Below are 22,338 nucleotides of genomic sequence, written 5' to 3'. Positions count from 1 at the left end.
CATTGCTCTGATTCATGGAATTTCAAGTAAGCAAGTAGAGAGGACACACACACACAGAGAGCTCTTAATGCCCCCCCCCTTTTTTTTAATGTCTGTGGAGGCTGTCTCTGAAAAATCAAATTATGCCAAAACTTACCACAAAGATAGTTATTATTTGCTAGAGGGTTTTGGGTGAGAATTTTTCTTCTCACAAACTTTTACAATATTCAAAGAATTATAGTTTACCGTAGTTTTTAGCATAGTGTTTGGAGTTAAATGGACCAGATTAGAGTTCAGACTCCTCCATTTACTACCTGTATAACTGTAACTTAACTTTTATATCTTTGTTTCCTAATGTATAAGGTGGGACTTGCCCAACTTTTTTTTTTTTTTTTAAGATTTTATTTATTTATTTGACAGAAATCACAAGTAGGCAGAGAGGCAGGCAGAGAGAGAGAGAGGGAAAAAGCAGACTCCCTGATGAGCAGAGAGCCTGATGCGGGTCTCGATCCCAGAACCCTGAGATCATGACCTGAGCCGGAGGCAGGCACCCCTTGCCCAACTTTAAAATAGTGGTATAGTGATAGTCTTCGATAGATTCTTAGAAAAGTTAGAGTATGGGGCACTTGGCTGACTCAGTCAGAGGAGCATGAGACTCAGGGTTATGAGTGTGAGCCTCATGTTAAAGATAGAGATCACTTAAATAAATAAGCTTAAAAAAACCCCCCAAAACTTAGAGGATGATACTTACAAATTGTTTTTTCTCCTGATGGTAGAAACATGTTCTTTTGAATGAAATTAAATAATTAGCACAGAACCTCACATATAGCTTAACAAATGATCAGTTGAAAAATGCTGTAAGCTTATAACTTAATATTTAACACCTTCATTTTACAGCGGAGAGAATCTTATTATCTCTCTTCCGGGGACAGTAATACTTTGTTTCCCACTTGCTTGCTCCAGGACTTTCAAACGCCAGTGGGTCCATTCTCATTTTGCCCTGTTAGCTCATGTGGGGCACTGGTCAGCATATTTTTTCTGTAAAGGGCCAGATAGTAATATTTTAGGCATTTGTGGGCTGTGCTGTCTCTGTGGCAACTACCCAACTCTCCCATTATAGCTTGAAAATAGCCATAAACCATCTGCAAACAAATGGGATGGTTGTGGTTCAATAAAACTTTGATTACAAAAACAGATGGAGGGCCATATTTGATCCATGGGTCATAGTTTGTCAACCCCTGATCTGGACCCTCCTCCCTAGGCTTGAGCACCCAGGGCTGGTGCTACCACAAGTCCAGAAGTTTATGGGATTAGGAAGAAGGAAGTAGAGCAGTCTGTTCATAAAAGCAGTGTTTCCTCAAACTAGTTTAAGGCGTTGACCCAATTTTAAATGCAAATAATAGTCTCATGAACCCCCATTATTGGCTTCAGTTTTATTTTAGTATCACAAAAATAGAATTATAAAACTAGTTAATAACTTTTCATATCAGATCATGCTAGGAAACCGTAAAAGTGGGTTGCACTTACAAACAACACAGTACTATTCAAATTAATTACTCTTATAGATGATGATTTGCTAACTCAAATTATTGCATGCAATAGAACTAAGTTAACTTATGGGACAGGTTCTTTTGGAATATATATGTATATATTCTAGTGTAGTTCATGTAATGACTCAAATTTCCCACTTCTCTTCTCTATTTGAACTACCACAGAACGTTTTTCTGTTTAGAAAGGGTGACATCATTTGGCCCTCACCGGGGTGTGGAATGCATATACATTTAAAATTTGCCATTGCTCTTTTCTCATTAGTCCCTGACAATTAAAGTGATATTACTTGGCACCACTTGATTGAAAACAGACACTGACATCATGTGGCAGTTTTCAATTATAAAGCATCTATACTAATATTTACAGGTCATCACTAAAATGAAAACATAAAAATTAAAAATTCTCAGAATTTACAGGCCATTGAACATATTTATAGACTACAGTTTGAGAGATGCAGTTGTGTAAGTCTTGGAGAGTCTTATTTCCTGAAGTTTATTAGGGAGGTATAAGGGACGTTCTGCTATTGGGATGTATGATGGAGAATCTTTGTCTTTGTAAAGTGTGTCCATGCTAGTATTGGGAAAAAACAGAAGGTCCTAAAAGTGTTTATAGATACTAGTGGAAAATAACATAAAAGAATTAAAATATTGCTTATACAAAATAAATTGCAGTTATAGTTTCTTTATGTTGTCTGTTTATCAGTGACTTCTAATTACCATAGGCAGAATAGTTATTGTAATTATGTATTAGATTAAAATAATAGGATTTCTTGCCAAAAAAGAAAGACCTTAAAGATCACTTAGATCTGCCCTTTCATTTTACAGATGACACTGAAGCTGAATAATGATTGGACTTGTTCAAGGATACTTAGCATAGGAGAAGACAGATAGTAGATAGAATGCAAGATCTTTTTGGATGCCAGTTCTGGGATTTTTTTCTATTACAGGATTGTCTTTTTTTTTCCTGAGACCTACAGAAGATAATGAACTGTAAACCTCTTAAAGTCAGGATTGTGTCTTCTATTTCTCTAATTTCCAGGGTCTCATACTGCAGACAAATAATCTTTAGGAAGTAACAGTTAATAAAATTATAATTACTGAATCATATTTTATACACTTGAAACTAATACGATGTCAGTTATATCTCAGTTTTTAAAAAAGCTTATACGGAACTCTGAAATAATAACACAGAGTTGTATATTAACTTCAACATATATATAAAGAGGGACTGAAATTAAAGTTTTCTCTCTTGAGCTGGATAAGGAAGTTGGTTGAATGATGAGAAGTAGTGGTATGGATTACTAGAACATGTACCTTGTTGCCTGAGTAAAAGGGACCTAATTTTAAAGGTCTCATGAAGGGACCTGAAAAGTTAAAAGAAAATTATAATTAAGGCTTATGAAAATATACTTACTACATATGTATGCTATTTATATCCATTTGAAAATTTTTCTTTATCTTTTTAAACATAATTTGATTTTTATGCTTACCGCTGACATTCTTTCCCTGTTTTTTATATTGGCCTTTATAGTATGCTATGTTAGCTGTGTTCTTTTGTTAATTTGCTTTGTTTTCCATCTTAGAGTTTTATAAGCTATTTGAATAAAGGAGAATAAAAATACATTGCTTAGATAAAAGTACTTTAGCTTTCATGATGCTGCCTCAAAAATGCTTCAGATTTGTATTTTTGAACAAGCCAACTCAGATGCAAAAAACAAAACAAAACAAAAAAACCCCCCACAAAATGTTAAGGTCTAAATTTTTACTGTTTCAGAGAATTCAATCAATTAATTTCAGTTGTTGGTATATGAGTTGCATTCAAGATTTTTGTCTCTTTCCCCTCTATCTTGTTCTACCTTCATCTTTTGATATCATATAAATATTTTCTGTTATATGGGAACTAGTACCAGTTAATGTATTTAGAAAAGTGGTATATCAAGAAAAAATTGGGTATACTCTTTGAATAATCAAAGAAGGAAAAGTCTTATTTTCATTGAAAGTTGTTAAAATCCAAATTATTTCACCGAGATGTGCTTATAAAATTTTTCTGTTGTCACCAAAACACATACACATTTTGAGAATATGTGTTGCTCTAATTTATTGCATAGCAAGGTTTCTTTTGAAATATTGTAGTTCATTAAGTTAAATGTTTAATTAAATGTTTTTTTAAAATTTTATTTATTTATTTGACAGAGAGATCACAAGCAGGCAGAGAGGCAGGCAGAGAGAGGTGGGGGAAGCAGGCTCCTCGCTGAGCAGAAAGCCCAATGTGGGGCTCGATCCCAGGACCCTGAGACCACGACCTGAGCTGAAGGCAGAGGCTTAACCTACTGAGCCACCCGGTGCCCCTAATTGAATGTTTAAAGCAGTTTACAGAAGAATGAATGAAAATATGTGTATTTATTATTTTCTTATTTTGTTTTATTTTTTTAAAGATTTAATTTGAGAGGGTGAGAGAGAGCTCATGCTTGTGTGAGCAGGGGGGAGGGACAGAAGGCAGAGGGAGAAGCAGGCTCCCTGCTGAGTAGGGAACTGATGTGGGCTAGATTCCAGGACCCTGAGATCATGACCCGAGGAAGGCAGATGCCTAACAGACTGAGCCACCCACTCGCCTCGTTTTCTTATTTTAAAGACGTAAATGCTTAAAACCATTAACTAGTGGAAATTATTTGTTTCTGTTATTGTTTTAAGTGAGGCACATATAAGGTTAAACTTACTATTTGAAAAAAGTGTGAACGTATACTCTGTTTTTTTTCCCTCTCAGTTTAATGGTAAACTTCATATGGACCAGGACTTCTTTCTTTTTAACTGTCTCATTGTGCAAAGTAAGCTTACTCTTGTTGGATTGTACCTCATCTTAGATATTAATAACTATTAAAAATTAAAAAAATGTTATATGGAAGTATTGAATCACTAAAATGTACATCTGAAACTAATATTACACAGTATATTAACTAACAAATGTAAATAAAAGCTTAAATAAATTAATGGGAAACTAAGCCAGTACATTTAAAGTAATTGAGGTTTTATTTATTTTTTTTTTTTACTCAAAGACTTGTTTTATTATAGTACATGAGCTGGGACTGATGAGAAGGGGTAGCTGTACTAGGCAACCATTGCTCTGATTAGCATCGGATGCCCATCCCGATGGCCATGAATGTGCCAAATGTGCCGCCACTCTGCATCATGGTTTTCCCGATTCCACCCATCAGCTCCCGACCCCGCATTCCGATCCTGAGACAGGAAAAGGTCCCGAAGAGCGCCCCGGCCGCCATGCCCACTGTGCAGCCCATCACAAAGCCCATCTTCACGCGGTCGAAGCAGCTCGGCTGGGACTGCCCGTAGGGCCCCACGGCCACCGGCATCTCGTTCGCGGGTTCGGTCGCTCAGCTCTACGTCTCACCGAGGTTTTATTTTATAAAATTGGAATATTATGTTTATGACTTGTAGGTTAGAGGAGAGTATATGTATCTCTAATTTCAAAATTTATTTTTATCATTAACATAAAAATTCAGTATTTGCATTTATGGTGAAAGCCTGATGAAGTTACTCTGATTGTAGAATAGGAATCCTAGACTCTAGATGTATATAAAAAAGTTATCAAAACTCAGGGGCGCCTGGGTGTCTCAGTAGGTTAAAGCCTCTGCCTTCAGCTCAGGTCATGATCCCAGGGTCGTGGGATCAAGCCCTACATCGGCCCGTCTGCTCAGCGGGGAGCCTGCTTCCCTTCCTCTCTTTCTGCCTGCTGCTCTGCCTACTTGTGATCTCTGTCTGTCAAATAAATAAAATCTTTAAAAAAAAGTTATCAAAACTCTAGAGTTATATTTTGCTATTATATAATGTTATTGTATGCTTTTCTAGAAATCACATAGTTTTTGGTTTACTTTGATTACTTTCCTATTAACTGCTGAAAGCAAACACCATAGGACTTCTATGAGATAAGTCCTTTACAACTTTTTTCTTTCCTATAAATGACTTCTGTTTGCTCACTCACATTGAAATCAGGTTTTTCTTTTTTTTTTTTTAAGATTTTATTTATTTATTTGAGAGAGAGAGAGAGCACGAGAAGGGGAAGGGTCAGAGGGAGAAGCAGATTCTCCACTGAGCCGGGAGCCCAACACGGGACTCGATCCCGGGACTCCAAGATCATGACCTGAGCCGAAGGCAATCGCTTAGCCAACTGAGCCACCCAGGTGTCCCGAAATCAGGTTATTCTTTTTTTTTTTTTTTTAAAGATTTTATTTATTTATCAGAGAGAGAGAGGGGGAAAGAGCGAGCACAGGCAGACAGAATGGCAGGCAGAGGCAGAGGGAGAAGCAGGCTCCTTGCTCAGCAAGGAGCCCGATGTGGGACTCGATCCCAGGACGCTGGGATCATGACCTGAGCCGAAGGCAGCCGCTTAACCAACTGAGCCACCCAGGCGTCCCGAAATCAGGTTATTCTTAAAGCTACTTTTTATTCATTCAGGTGACTGAAACTCACACTCTAGACAAAACCTTTATTTATCAGTCAGCGACAATAATTCCAGAAAATTATATTTTCTTTTTGTGTAGCTTTTTATAAAACTTTGTTTTTATTGTTGAGAGGAGCCAAGAGCTAGAAATATCTTGAAGGTTAGTTAGTAGGTAATTGGCTAAATTAGTACTGGTGCATCCAGATAGTACAATACTGTGCCATTGTTAAAATGAATGAGAGCCTAGAAATGCACTCACAGCTTGTGTAGGAAAGGATTAACTCAGCTGGTGTGGGTTGCCCAAACCCAGCACGTTCCTGAAAAAGGTCTGACTTCAAGATTGGCTCTTGGCTTGCTCCTGGGAGACAAATTCTGAGCTTTTGGAATATTCTTTCTAAAAAGAGTGTTTTTGTATGCCTGAGGCCTTGGACTACAAAGTACCAGTTGAATCGGATAGTTAATGCAAACAATTTGATTTATGGTGAACACCTATTTTGCTCTGGGGACTGGAATCTGAAAGCTGTGGTTAGTCATGCAGGTCCTGGATGACTTGTGACTGACCCCCAGTAAAACCTCTGGGCATCAGGGCTTGGGCAAGCTTTCCTGGTTGACATCACCTCCCACGTGTTGTCATACATTGTTGCTGGGAGAATTCAGCTCGTCCATGCAACTCAAGAAAAGCTTGAAAACAAGGAAGCTTGTGCCTTGTTTCTGCTGGACTTTGCTCATTCTTCTTTTCTCTTTACTTATTTTAGTCTGTATCCTTTTGCTGTAATAAGCCATCACTGAATGTAACAGCTTTTCTGAAACCTGTGAGTCCTTTCAGTGAATCTTCTCCCAGAGAGTAGTCCCGGGGACCCCTGAGACACAGGGCATCAGTGGATATGTGCAAGAATAGTTATGGAAGCTTTGTTTGTAATTGCTCAAAACTGACAAAATTAGTCACCAGTATTGCATTAGTCTTACTGGTTTTGATAATTGTACTATGGTGTATAAGATATTAACATTAGAAGAAGCTGGTTAAAGGGCATATAAAGAGAGTTCTTTTTTGCAACTTGCTTGGTGGGTCTAAGGTTATTTCAAAATAAAAAGTTAAAAAAAAGAGAGTGGTTTGGGACGCTTTTATATGCATAAATTGGCTCTGGCAGCTCATGAAAAGATGCCATTGGTTGTATCTAGAAAAGGAAAGTAGTGGCCAGAAGGGGATTTACTTTTGCTAAGGCATTGGATCTCACTGATTCAGTCATCTGGTCCTATAGATATTACCTCACACTGCTTGTTGACTTTGAGCAAATCTAGCTGGCTACATCTTCAAAATATGTTCAGTACCTGATTACTTCCCATCACCTTCAGTGCCATCATCCGGGTTCCTGGTGGTTAAGAGCAGCTTTGGAGTTAGATGTTGGTTTGAATCATAGCCTCACTGTTTGCTGATTTTATGACCCTGAGTAAGTTATTTATCCTAGCTCTAGCTCTTAGTTTCCCATGTGAAAAACAGGGATAATAATATCTGACTCACGGGGGTGTGAGGATTAAATGAGATAATGTCTGTAGTGTTCTTTGCACAATGTTTGACACAATGAGTAAAAGGTAGCCATTAATTATTAATTTGAGTAGTTACCTCATTCCAGATGTTTGGTATATTTTACCTTTCCTCTGTATATTCTTTTTCACAACGCTTTAAGTTTCTCAGACAGAAAAATCGTGTCTTACCATTGTATTGTATTCTAGCTGTTTTTTTGAGGGATGCTATTACTGCGCGGACCCTCATACTGCCTGGTTAACACACTTATTCTTTGGATCTCTGACTCTCTTCTTTTTCTTTTTAACTCCATCTTCATCAGTTGTGTATAGAACTCTGTGCGAGGCACTCTGAGGTCATAAAGATAAAACATTGTTCTTAGTCTTCTATAAATAAGTATATTGTGGGAGACGGATAGCTTTCTGGTACAATGTAGAATGAAATAAGTACAGCTATCCTCCACATTTTGTAAGTCCATATTTTTGCTAACTGAAAGAAATATTTTCACTTTTACGAAGAAAGAGGAAAAGTGAAAATAGCATTCAGCATTTGTTTTACCATGAGCCATTATAGAAGCAGTGCACACCCGAGTAGGGAGAACAGCCCTACCCAGCTCCTTTCCCCCAAACTACACTCAGCATCTCAGCATCAAGCTGCCAGAGCTTTGAACTGTGTCTGTGAGCATCTGTGCTTTATCTCAATTTATTTTGTGCATCTGTTAGCAAGATGTGTCCTAAGGTATCAGAAAAGCCTAAGAGAGATGATTTTTTGGGTCTGGGAATGCTCAAAACTTTTTCCATATAAATTAATGGTAATTGTTTCTTCACTTTATGGCTTTTTGGGTTATGAAATTTTTCATAGGAATGTTATACTTTTGAATAATGGGGGAAACTTGTATCTTGTCTACTGTTCTTTTTCTCTTTATAGTAGTTATGTAAGTAGCTTTGTAGCCCTTCTCTGTCCTTTACTTGGGACTATAGATTGCACACAGAGAAATAAAGCCCAGTAGCGAGATCTTCATAGGCTTTACTTAAACTCTATCATGTCTAATCTTTTTTTCTTTTAAGATTTTATTTTTAAGTAATCTCTACACCCAGTGTGAGACTCAAACTCACAACTCCAAGATCAAGAGTCACATGCTCTATTGTCTCAGCCAGCCCGGGGAGCCTCTGTCATATCTCACCTTGATCCCTATTGTGCATTCTTATTCAGAAAGAGAGTGCTTTTTTGGAGAAAGATAAGTAGTGGTTAAACTGATTAAGGACAAGCATAATTCCAAAGTTATGTTGCTAAGAAATTAGAAATGAAAACAAGTTGCAGGTCATAGTCTTTAATGTTATTTTACATATCCCTTGATGTGTTTGTAGGATTTTCCAGCTCTAGACCTTAAGGTGGCTGAAGGGCAGACATTAATTTTCATGTGAGAAAAAGGATCCAGACAAATACGATGATTTGTCTAAGACTCCTTAAGAAAGCATTTGCATAACTAAATAATATAACTTGCTACTTCTTTTTGGGATTATTACTGCAATGTCTTAATTGGTCTGCTTATCTATTTTTTGTAAAGGTACATACCACTGCTACATAGTTTTCTCAAAGTATATCATATCCTTCTCTGCTCAGAAACATTGGGGATTGGAGTCAAAAGGTGACTGTAGACATCGGAGGACGGTCGTGTAACTTCTTCGTCCTTGGTCATTTGATCTTTCAGTATAGGAATCTGGTCATGTGTTCCTATAAATCTTAAGCATAGCATAGTCATTTCTGTACATACTTCCTTATCTCCTAAAGTGAGATAGGTTTTGGGTAAAAAAGCAGGTTTTGCAAATCTCAGCCGTGAGCAAAATTCCTTCGATGATTAACGTGCTTATATAACAGGGCTAATTAGAAGTTCCTGAGTTATAGGTCACAGCAGCAAAGGAAGTAGAAGCAATATGGAGTCACACATGCTGTTTTTCCCTGTTACAAGTTTATTAAGTTAATAAATTTATTCCTCTGATAGTTCATAATTTTAAGAGTTTGAACTATTAGTTTTAACTTTTAGTTTTAAAACCAAAAACTTTACCCCCATTGGGATGTTTTCCATTATTGAGTATAAGAATTGAAGTACGTACTTAATTAACTTTATAAGATTTAAAATTTTTGTCTATACATTTAAGAGTCTATGTAAATATGTAACAACTATAGTTTAAAGGTTTTGCCTATTAATACAAATAAGATAATTTATTTTTATTTTTTTTTAAAGATTTTATTTATTTGACAGAGAGAAATCACAAGTAGACGGAGAGGCAGGCAGAGAGAGAGAGAGGGAAGCAGGCTCCCTGCCGAGCAGAGAGCCCGATGCGGGACTCGATCCCAGGACCCTGAGATCATGACCTGAGCCGAAGACACAGGCTTAACCCACTGAGCCACCCAGGTGCCCCAAATAAGATAATTTAAAATAGAAGATAAAAATTAGATATTCTCATTTGAATAGTTTGTTTCCTGTGTATTTTTTTGCCTTTTGTTTATTCTTAATATTGAACAAAATATAATCTTTTTTTTTTTTTTTTTTTTAAAGATTTTATTTATTTATTTGAAAGACGGAGATCACAAGTAGGCAGAGAGGCAGGCAGAGAGAGAGAGAGAGGGAAGCAGGCTTCCTGCGGAGCAGGGAGCCCGATGCGGGGCTCGATCCCAGGACCCTGAGATCATGACCCGAGCCAAAGGCAGCAGCCCAAACCACTGAGCCACCTAGGCGCCCCTGAACAAAATATAATCTTATCAATTTCACATTTTACTATTTGTTTCTATTCTTTTAATGTTGGTTCACTCTTTGCTGGGAAATGTCTTATTAAAAGTAAAACATTTGAATCAAATGATAGCTCTTTAATCCTAAGATTATTTTTATGGTCATAGGGGAGAAAAATGTATAGGGTTAGAAAGAGAACAAAGGCTCTTGGTCTTAACATTAATAGTTTGAAATTTTTTAAATTTAGTTTTAAACTTAAATTTTTAAACTAAATTTTGATCATAAATGTTTGGGTTTTGAAGTCCCTTTTAAGATCAAGGACCTTATTTAGTGTCTCAGAGTTTGTGTTAATTAGTTTACTGGCAAAAGTAAGTAGTTGTTGAAATTGTTCTAGTTTATGTAAATAGTCTACAGGCTTAAATGGCTGTTAATAACTATATCTTGAGGATTTAGTTTTGTTTCAGGTTTCATAGTGAGTACATTTCAAACATTTTTCATTTAATATTTTAAGTAGTTTCGTGAGATAGATTATATTATTCCTGTTTTATAGTTAAAATTGGGGCTTATAAGGATTAAATAATATTCCTAGCATCACATGGCTAGTAAGTGGAGGAGGTAGGGTTTGAACTCAAATCTGGTTCCAATGCACGTATTCTTATTCATAATGGAACACTGCTACTTAAGATATAGTAGTCAAAATTATTCTGCCCCCTTGCTTTTTATTGTTATACTAAAAGCTGTTTGGTGCTCAGAATTCTTTCTTCCAAGCCGTTTTTCTTTCGAAAGTCTCACACTTTGCTTAATGCTTTGATTGCTGTGTGGAAGTAGCTCTCCGTCAGTGATATCACTATTTCAAGCAAGCTTTTTCAGTTTTAATTGCTTTTTTACCTATGTATAAATCATACATGTATGCTAGGAATATAATTAATGCTTTTTATCTGCCAGTGAATGTGCTAAAGACTTGTTGGGTCTCTGTATTCTGAAATTGGCAACTTTGTAGCTTAAGTCCTGGGATATGTATGCTGTTTTAGGAAAATAATTCCCAAATAATTGTATTTTGGACCTCTCTTGGGGAACATCTGAAGTACAGACAACCTCCTAAGATTCTGCTTTGAGATTTAATGAAAACTCGATACGTGCTGTGACTAGACAGGAGACATTTTAGTTTCATGGCCAGATGTGTCCAGTAAAATTGGCTGTTCATGAATTTAATTAAAAGTTCCTACAAACTTACAAGTTAAGGTAGTTTTTATAAGCATCATGACTCAAAGGACCTTTAGTGTATATGTTGGAGGGAGGGACAGCCTGACCTGGACTGGAATAAAGCAATGCTTGTAGTTATGAGGACCAAAGTGCAGTATTTTAAAGAAATACTGAAAATGTTATAATGTAAAAAAATTTTTTTAATGCTCTTAGCTCAAAGTTGCTAAAATTGATTTCATTTTTTAGACTGTATTGAATGAATCTCCTTTTTTGTTTTACTTTGTAATCTTAGTTTACGGGATTGTCCTATAACATGGGCTGGGCCTGGAAATGTCGATTCTCTGTCCAATAATAGACCTCTCTTCTTATCCGCCCTCTGCTTTTTAAAAAAAAATTTTATTTCTTTACTCATTTGACAGAGAGAGAAATCACAAGTAGGCAGAGAGGCAGGTGGAGAGAGGGGGAAACAGGCTCCCCACTGAGCAGAGAGCTCGATCCAGGGCTTGATCTCAAGACCCTGAGAACGACCCAAGCTGCAGGCAGAAGCCTAACCCACTGAGCCACTCAGGCTCCCCTCTCCTCTTACCTCTTACCTCTTACCTCTCTCTTCTAGTCTCTGGGAACCGTGCTTTGAAAAGTAAACATTCTGTAGAAATAGTATGATGCAGTGGAAAGTACCTAGAATTTCAAGTCAGAAAATGTGATTTTTCAGAACCAAATACATCCTCACTAGCTATGTGATTGTGGATTAGTCAGCTCTCATTTCTGAGGCTTAGTATCCTTATCTGTAGAAAGAGGATAAAAGTTCCTGCTTATAAGGCTTAATATTATTATTACTAATAATGTTAGTAAATGAATAATAGTAAACATATATTGCTAGATTACTAACCTTTATAGAGGTTTTTAGAGTTCACAAAGCACTTTCGTATATAATAATTTTATAGGAATATATATTTATATATCTATGAAAGGACTAAAAATTCTGAAGCACTATGTGAATATTAGTTGATATTTTCATAGCCAGCTGAACCTGAATTAGTGTCTGTATTCAGCTTCAGTTATTTGAATGTTGAATCAGGGCTTTTGAAATTTAGATAATGCACTTAACTTTAGGTTAGCTAAAATAGAAATTTTAGAATATCTTCTAGTGTTAAGGTTTATTTTAAAATGATTAGTGTTAAGGTTTATTTTAAAATTAAATTGCAATTATGTTTGGTTTCTGTATTATTATTTTTATTACTTAAAGAAATAGAGTCAGTGACTCAGTAGAAATCATGAGTGATCTGGAGTACTTAGGGGCTAGTGTCATTTTGGGAGTTACAGTGAGGTTCCTGCTCTACTAAGAATAAATTATCATTTAGTGATAAATCAATGAAATTATTTAAAAATAAATATTTAACACTTTATGTTTACAAAGTACCCTGCAATTGTTAAATAGCCCATACCAATGTTTATCTCTACATAAAGGGTTGGGTGAGTGCCTTTATTGGTCAGCTTTGGGCAGAATTTCTAGGTACCATTGCTTGACTCATTCTAATTCTGGAGTACGTTGCTATTTGTCTGTATACCAAAAGTGGTCTTCAAAGCGTATTCATTTGTTCAGTTGCTCCAGCACTTTCCCAGAGAGATTATTCTGAAGAAAAAAAAAAAACTCTAGAAAAAAAATTACAAATTTTTTTCTGCGCACTTCGAAATAAATGCACAGAACCTCATAGTTTCTAGGACCTCAAGTTCTTTCTAAAGTTTAAACATTTTCCTTCAGAAATTAAATAGCTAATATTTTTAGAGTAACTATCACTGAAAGCATTTTGTAATAAATAGTCTTTGCTTTCAAGACTCTTATATTCTGTTAGTGGATATAAAACATATAGTTAAGAAAAGATCAACATGATATAAGATAGGAAATAACAAGTTTTAACTAAGTGGTTGTGGCAGGTACTATTAGTGGCCTACCCAGTACTCATTTCCATCTTCCACTTGTTACTAGAATCCTGGTTGTGTTTCAGTGGCAGTGTGTGCCCATCTTAGCTAAGAGTTCTTGGCAGTCATGTTCCCTGATTTCCCAGGTAATTAGACAGCAGAAGGTAGACATGTAACCCAGGGCTGGCCTGTGATAATCTTTTTAGTTCTTTATTGCTGCTTATTAAGTTATTCCAAAATATAGTGACTTAAAACAATGGTTATCTTTCATTATTTTTTGTATGGGTCAGGAATTCAGATAGGGCCAATGGTGACAGCTTATTTCTACTGCATGAGGTCTGAGGCCTCAGCTAGAAGACTCTTGAGACTGGGGGCTGGAATCATAGGAACACTTGTTCATGCTGTTTGGCATTTAATGCTTGTGTCTGCTAGGGACCCAGCTGCAACGTTTATACTTGGTCTCAACATGTTTACTAGTTTCTGAGAGTTTCCTGAGGAAGAGAGCCCCAGATGGAAGCTGCACTCTTTTTATGACCCTGCCTCAGAAGTCTCATAGCATCACTTCTGCTGTACTGTGTTGGTTGACACCATCACAAGTCCCCACCCAGATGCAAAGGGAGAGACATGACCTCTCACTTAGTGATCTCTATCACACCCTGAAAAGAACACACAGGATGGGATAAATATATTGGAGTGGGCTATTTCAGAAATACAGTTTGCTACATTTAAGGGAAGGCTTCTTAGTGGGGAGAAGGAAGCTTTTAGGAAAGCTTTTACTTAACAGATAAAAGGGAAATGATATTCCGGTATGGTTCTTCAATGCTTATCCCCTTTTTCCTTGAAGGAGCAGCTACTATATCATGCCCAGGATGTACTGAACTGAAGTGCTAAGGATGTTGATACCATTAGATGTCAGCCGTGGACACTCTGCTTCTAGACTTTCTCTTCTGTGAGACAAATAAATACCTCTTAGGTGGAAGGGCAAGTAGTAATCAGATTAAGCAGATCCTTGTAGACTAGAGATACTTCTTTTTCCTTTTGTAGGAAGTTAGATCCCTAGAATTTACTTATCTTATAATTGAAGACTTGTGCTCTTGACCAACATTTCCCCATTTCTCCACTCTAGCTTCTGCTAACCACTCTTCTACTCTCAATTTCTATGAATCCATCCTTTTTTAAAAAATATTTCACGAATAAGTAAGATCATAAAGCATTTGCCTTTCTCTGTCTGACTTATTTCACTTAGCACAATGTCCTCCAGGTTCATCCATGCTGTCACAAATGGCAGAATTTCCTTCTTTCTCATGGCTGAATACTATTCACACACCCCATGTCTTCTTTATCCATCCATCAGTTGACAGGCTCTTAGTTTGTTTCTGTATCTTGGCTATTGAGAAGAATAGTACTGTTTAATTTTTTTTAGATTTCACTAGATTTGTATAGTGCTAGATTTATGCAGTAACTTGGATTAGCTACCAATTGGGAATTAAATTGAAAAGCATAGACCTAAATCTGGAGAGAGTCTTGTATAATGATTTATATTGTGTTTTGTAGATCCGATTTTGAAATAGTTCTCTACAATGTTAATGCTGAAAAAAAGATGAGATCATTATGAATTAGTGAGCCCAATCTGTAAAATGATCAAATTTCTTTAGTAGTAATGGTTTTTAAAAATGTCTCATCTTTTGGTGAATTATGACTAACGTGTTTGCCAAATTGTTCTTAAGATTTTATTTATTTGACAGACAGAGATCATAAGTAGGCAGAGAGGCAGGCAGAGACAGAGGGGGAAGCAGGCTCCCCACTGTGCAGAGAGTCCAATGTGGGGCTCGATCCCAGGACCCTGAGATCACGACCTGAGCCGAAGGCAGAAGCTTTAACCCACTGAGCCACCCAGACACCTACCAAGTTTTTCTTAGGAACAACTTTGTGCAAGTGTTGAACCCATTTAGTTGACTCCAGCCTATGCTTTCTGTTTATTAGCAAAGAGTTCATCTTACAAAGAACACTACATTTCCTGTATCTAGGAGTTCTGTGAAATAGAGCAACATTAAGGATCAGACCAGGTAGCCTACATTTCGGTATCGCTTTCTGCATTTTTGTTTAAATGTTCTGATTTTTGTTTAAACTGAACAATAGATGTTTGGAATTTGTGACATGTGGCTGCATCATTTTTAGACTTTTTCTCCACAAGTTGTTGCTCTGTTTTATTAGAGGGTAGGTTTTTTGTTTGTTTAGTTTAGTTTAGTTTTTTTAACGGTTTTGTTCAGTATAATTTTTGTACCATGAAATTGACCTGGGACAAATTCTGCTTCCTTGAAAATATTAATAGATTCAAGACAAAGGCCATATTTCTTCATCCATTCATTTATTCATTTGTATATCCCATAATACGAATTTATTTCTTGCTTTACTATTAGACTACTATATACCCTGTTGCTATTATTATTCTTATAATGCTACAATTTTTATATATTCTGAAATAATAAACTTCTTTGTTAGTTTATGTTGATAAGATATTTTGAAATTATTTTTATGGTTATACTCTAATATGAATTCTAATAGTTGAGGGAGCTTAGGAAGCTATTTTTCAGAATGCGGTTTTTATAGATGTCCCAATATAACAGGATTTCTAAAAGCAAGGAAAGTTGATTTAGAATCAAATGATAGCATTGGTAGGATAAGGGAGGAAAATATTCAACCTTAGAATGAAACTGGCATTTTGGGTGGTAGAGCAGAAAGATAGAAAAGCCTTGGGTCCTTGGTGACATTATTGAACAGTCTTATCTCTGGGTTTCCAGATGTGTTAATCTATGCATTTTGTTATGGTTTAAGTACTTGGTATTGAAGTTGTGGTCCATGGACTGGCAGCATCAGCATCACCTGTGAGCTTCTTGGAATTGAAGAATTTCACTCCCTTCCCTAGTACTACTGAATCAGAATCTCCATTTTAGTAGCATCCCTAGATGCTTCTTATGTGCACAAAAGCTGGAGAAGTGTTACTTTGCTTTGAATTGGGTTTTTATTTACTTGTAACCGAAATCATCCTAAGATAATGCTCTAGATTTTGTTTCTCTAAAGAGTTAGAATCTTGTCCATCCATGTCATATAGAAGAAATGGGGGAGTGCACACCGTTTCTGATTGTAATAGAAATAGCATTGATTGGATCATGATATAGAGTTTTAAAAATTCTCATCACACTTTGACCGATGTATTTGGGGAGAGGTTTTTTTTTTTTTTTTTTTTTTTTTTTTTTTAATAGTTAGATGAAACCAAAAGCTATAGTCCTAACTGCTTGTGGTCAAAAAGGCACTAATGTTATTTTTGGCAAGTCAGGAGATACAAGCTTAGCCATGCTGGCTGAAAGTCAGCTTTAAGAGTTGCATTTCACCTCCCTTAGGATTACCCCTTCCCATTCTCTCCTCAGCTTTCTTTCTACTTCATTTAAATGATGTTTTGTACTGCACTTCTGTTAACCCCTGTGAAGTGACTCCTGAAAGCTGCTGTCTTTTCGACTGGATGTGTATTTTAGTTACATGGATAGAGAAAAGAATTTCATTGCTCTGCCATAAATTATAAATTATCAGTATATATGAGCATTAAGGTTTGCATGAGTAAATTGAATCCACTAGCAATCTAGGAATTTTGAGATTTTTTTTCTTCTACCTTTTATGCAGAATTAGATGCAACATTCCAAAATGGCAAAACATACTATAAACTTGTACTTCTTCTTTGTCCATTTTTCTAGAGGTCTTAATAAGCCTGTTGTAGCATAAATTGGATGATTCCATTCACAAATTAAATGATCATTTCTATAATTAATCGAGAATAAACTGTATGCTTTACAGTGAGAATTACCAAAGGTCTGTATTCACTCAGAAAGGTCTTAGCTGTAAAGGAATACTTTTAAGGGAACCACAACTATGCTGATTGATTATATTATTGTTACTTGAGTTTTACCTAGTGCTAGGTATTATGCTAATTACTAGAAAAATTTATCTCTGACCCTTACAGGTACCCTCAAAAGTAGGTCATTTTATCCCTATTTTAGACTTGATATAATTGAGTCTAGAGAGATTAGATAGCACTTCTAAGAGCATACAGTTAGCGTCCAGGACTGGTACTCCCAAGATCATTCAGGCATTCAAGGAGTTTAATTTCTACTTAGTGGGAGATCGACATAAAAACAGCTCACTGTAATATAATGCAGGATGAAGTAAAATTTTAAGTGAAGTAAATTTAAAAATAGAGATTAAAAACAACATTTGGTGAGAGCATAAAAGAAGGAGGGATTAATTCTGGACAGGAAGATTAGGAACAAATAATTCATTTACACTCTTATTTCTCTATTTCCTTCATAGGCTCCTCGGGACTTTTCTCATTCTCTTAATGGTATTACCATTTTTTCAGTAATCAAGACTCAAAACTTTTAATGTTTTTTATTTTCTTTGTATTTTTACATTTCAACAATCTTAAAGACTTGGTGTTAAATAGGGTTTCTTGCTAACTATCTCCTGTTGTTTATTCCTACTGCTATAATCTGAGTTCTATCTATCATTTACCATCTAGGCAGGCAATTTTCAAACTTTGGTGCCCCTAAAATTCCTGTAGTGGTGCTTTGTCAATATATGAAGATATTTGGTTCATTAGTTTGGGGTCACAGGTGATTGTGATGCACATCAAAGTTGAAGAACACTTATGTATAGCTGTGGTCCTCAAAATTTGATCTGGAGACTCCTTGGAGGGTGGTCTCTGAGACTCTTTCAGGACTGTGCCAAGTCATTATTTTCATATTTATACTAAGTCATTATTTGCCTTTTGTAGTGAAGGTGAAAACACAATGATGCGTAGACTTATAGTTGCCATAACACGAATTAAAGCCTTGGTACCAAATTTTATTAGTAATCATTAATTAGTAATCATTAATTGGTAATGGATTCTTCACTGCCACACACTTGTGAAAAAAGATCTAGTTTTGCTTAAGAACAAGTCAGTAAAAATTATTAATTTCATTAAGTCTTGCCCCTTGAGTACTTTTCATTATTCTAATCAACAATGTGGTAAATACCCATAAAGTACTTCTGCATTCTGAAGTTTTATGATTGCCTTCATGAATAGTACTTTTGCAGATGTTTGAGTTGTGAGCTAAACTAGCTGTTTCCCTCCTGCCACCCTTCCACCCCACTGCTGTGGGACACCATTTTTACTTGAAAAAGATAAACTATGTAGACAAACTATGTAGTTGTTCAGACTTTGATATTTGGCAGAAATTTTCTCGAAAATGAATAGAGTTTTATCAATGCCAATGATAAAATCTAAGCTTTCAAACGAAAATAAGAATGTGGAAAATTTCCCAATACCGAAAGACTTTACTGATGAGATTGATGGTATTTGAAATGTGTTAAGTTTGGGTAGATCTGCATAAGCAGCATATTCCACATGACCAATTCTTCGTATTACAGAATCATGCATGGGTAAAGATCCATTTGAAGTGCAAAGTAAAGAAATGGGTTTTAATATAATAGCACAAAAAGTTAACTGATACAGTTTCAGAGTCCATGTTGAAACAAAACTTTAAAAAAATGACACTAAGTTTTGGTGTAGCATCAAGGAATAATGTCTGTAGTTATCTGAAAAAGCCATTGAAACACTTCATTTTTTTCCCAACTACATATCTATGTGAGGCCAGATTATCCTCAGATACTTCACCTAAAACCCTACATTGCAATAGATTGCAGAAGTAGATATGAGAATCCAGCTGTCTCCTATGGTGAATTGCAGACATATAAAACAGTGCCACTCTTTTCATCAGTTTTCTTTGGGGAAAATAGAGTTATTTTTCATAAAAATGTGTTGTTTAAGTTAACATGCAATGAGCTTATTGTTATTTTGAAATAAACTGAATATATAAGTACTTAAATGCTAAATTAATTTTAATTTCTAATATAGTAAATGTCGGTGAATGTAGCCCACATATAAGAAAGCTCTTTGGGAACCTCAGTACTTTTTAAGAGTGTGAAGAGGTTTGTAGTGGGTTGAGTGTTCCCCCAAAAGTTATGTTCAAGTCTTAATCCCTGGTCCCTGGGCTTGTGACTTTATTTGGAGATAGGATCTTGGCAAATGTAGTCAATTTAAGATGAGGTCATACTAGGTTAGGGTAGGCTCTGAATCCAATTACTGGTATCTTTATAAGAGAAAGAAGAAGATTTGGATGTAGAAACAGAGAATTACACATAGGGACAAAGGCCATGTGAAGACAGAGGCAGAGATTGGAGCGATGCAACAACAAACCAAGGAACATCAAGAATTTTCTCTTTCTTCAGAACCCTATTCAATTGCCTGCTAGGTCTGTCTTCTTGTAAGTCCCACAGGCTCTTCAAATTCATTATGTCTAAAACTGAACTTCAGAGGGCATGAGTGACTTCTGTCGGCCAATGAGAAAATACCAGGCTCAAAAACAAATAGAAAAAAAAGAGCACACAATTGATTGAAATACACTTAATGCATAAATATCATATATATATAATTATGATAAGAAGAAAAATACCCAACATCTAACAGGAAACCACTGAAGAATCTAGAGCACTAATTCCTTAGTGTGAAAATTGGGAATTTAAAGGAAATAATTCATCATTTACTCTGTTTTCTGTATTAACTATACTGTAGGGAAATCAAGGAACCCTTTATGGAAGAGTTTTGGCTGATAAATATGGAAGGAATGATAGAAATAGAAGATTATCATTTTGTAATTCTTATGAAAAACTATTTATTTAGGCAATAATCATCAATGGATGTGTGTTGAACGGAAGGTTAAATATGATTATGAGTGTTTTGTTCCTTTACATGAATATTCGTGCCCCTTTATCTAAATATGCACCTAAATAGTAGAATGTCCTTCAATTTGAGTTTTCGTACGCTTGGTTGTAGGGTGTGCTTTTTTTGACAGGAATACCACAAAAGTGATGTGTGGTCTTTTCAGTGTAGCATAGCAGAAGATACATGGTATTGATTTGTCCCATTACTGATGATACTAACTTTAATCACTTTACTTGGGATGTGTCTGCCAAGCTTTTCCACTGTCGAATTACTGTTTTCCTTTTTGGAATTAATAAGTATCTTGTGAAAAGCTACTTTGAGACTTGGTATATATCCTGTTACTCTTCAAACTTTCACTGTATTTTTAGCACTTACTGAGGCTTCTTGCCTGAATCAGTTATTACTATGATGGTTGGCAAATGATGATTTTCTAATACTATCACTTTATCTGCATTTATTAATTGGATTTCTAGCATAAGGAATAAGTTTCCTTTTTATCCATTTATTTATTATTGAAGTTTGAACTTATGGATCTTTTTTTATTCAGTGGGCTGTAAACCATTACTATCATTATTTATTTTGTTCCTGAAATTATCCCAGATTAGGCCAATGGGAACCCCTTCAAGCTGGCTTCTATGTTGTTTTGACATACACTCATCATTTTTTGGGTACCTTTTTTTTGGGTACTAACATAAAACCGTGTTTTATACTCATCTTGTGCTTTCCCAATCCTTCCTATAGAAGTAGTCCTTGTGGGACAAAATAGACCTTGTACCTGAAGTGTAGGGATATGGTGTGCTCATCAATTCTAGGTCCTCTTAGCAGATAGATCCAGGGGGAAAAATATGTGTGTTTGTGTGTGTATGTGTGTGTGTACATATACATATGTATGTATTTCTCCATTTATGTCTATAGCTTTACCTGTTTCTATTTCTATCTATATAAAATCATGAATTCATACTGATACTAATTCTAATCCAGTACCACAGGATTCATTCTCTTCTTACCCATTCCACATTTGTAATTCTCTTCTCCAGTGTTCATAGTATATGTCCCACTGTTCATAGTATATTTACTTATTTACTAAATTATATAATACATGGAAAGTAGTTTTAAGAAATCATGACCTCAACCTCTGGGGGGAACCTCCTACTATTTAGAGTTCATAATTCATCTGGAATTGAAAAATATCTTTAGTCTGAGAGAATAGACTTCAAATACTGTCCTCAAAAGTTAGTTTGGTTTCTTCCCTAACCCCCACTCCTACCCTAGTGTGACCATGTTATACATTTGAAATATAGTACTCTTAGTATATAATTTTAGAATTCCTTTCCTATCCTAATTGGTTTTATTTATAGATATAATTTTACCATAGCTCTTAAAGTTAAAAATATACAAAAAGATATACTGAAAGAAAAGTCACTCCTTCCCCCCGATTCTTCTATCCTGTTTCTACCTGTTCATCATCCCATTCTGTTCTACCTACCTCCAGTAGATAACCAAACTCGTATGTTTTTGTACAATAGCATACACATGCAGATGTTATTTCCCTTCATTTCTTAAAGATTTTTTTTTTTAAGATTTTATTTATTTGACAGACAGAGATCACAAGTAGGCAGAGAGGCAGGCAAAGACAGAGGAGGAAGCAGGCTCCCCGCTGAGCAGAGAGCCCGACGCGGGGCTCGATCCCAGGACCCTGAGATCATGACCTGAGCCGAAGGCAGAGGCTTAACCCACTGAGCCACCCAGGCGCCCCCCCCTTCATTTCTTATACATGAGGCAGCATAATATAGATAATCTTTTTTTTAAAGAGTTTTATTGAGATATAATTAACATGCAATAATTGTTACCTTTTTGCAACCATTACCACTGTCTAAATCTAGGACATTTTCATCACCCCAAAAAGAAACTCCATACCCACTAGCAGTCGTTCTCTACTTCCCCCTCCTCCTACTGTCTGGCGATTTATTATCTGTTAGATAATAAATTTGTGATCTATCTCTCTGGATTTACTTATTTTGGAAATTTTGTGTACATGATTCCATTTATACATGGAACCTGCAAATAAATCTATCAGTCAATAGACATCTTTTTTATTCTTTTTTATAGCTCTGTCAAAGTCTCTTGTGTTGTGGGTTACACTATAGTTTATTTCTTTATTCA

General features: G+C 35.9%; 1 protein-coding gene and 1 pseudogene across 13 annotated transcripts in view; one reads left to right on the top strand and one right to left on the bottom strand.

Moving 5' to 3' along the window:
- RAD51B (RAD51 paralog B) overlaps positions 1–22,338 on the top strand; it is a 681,452-nt gene that overhangs the window by 55,533 nt on the left and 603,581 nt on the right. Inside the window, exon 8 of one of the 12 annotated variants that reach the window (XM_082734031.1) lies at positions 9,750–9,906. The exons of 8 other annotated variants lie outside the window; for them this stretch is intronic. In XM_082734031.1, coding sequence (XP_082590157.1) covers positions 9,750–9,764 — 15 coding nt within the window. In that variant the 3' untranslated portion in view covers positions 9,765–9,906. Of the gene's footprint in view, positions 1–2,354; positions 2,478–3,722; positions 3,852–9,749; positions 9,907–22,338 lie in introns of those variants that run through there. 3 more of the 12 variants (XM_082734036.1, XM_082734028.1, XM_082734037.1) reach the window with 3 other exon arrangements.
- Positions 4,554–4,931, bottom strand: LOC309866360 (reactive oxygen species modulator 1 pseudogene; annotated as a pseudogene). The gene has a single exon. The product of its transcript is annotated as a reactive oxygen species modulator 1 pseudogene (transcript).

Source organism: Mustela nivalis, assembly GCF_964662115.1.
Source record: "Mustela nivalis genome assembly, chromosome: 6".
Lineage (NCBI taxonomy): Eukaryota > Metazoa > Chordata > Mammalia > Carnivora > Mustelidae > Mustela > Mustela nivalis.
Note: the sequence above shows the minus strand (reverse complement) of the source record. Positions and strands in the feature narration are given on the sequence as shown.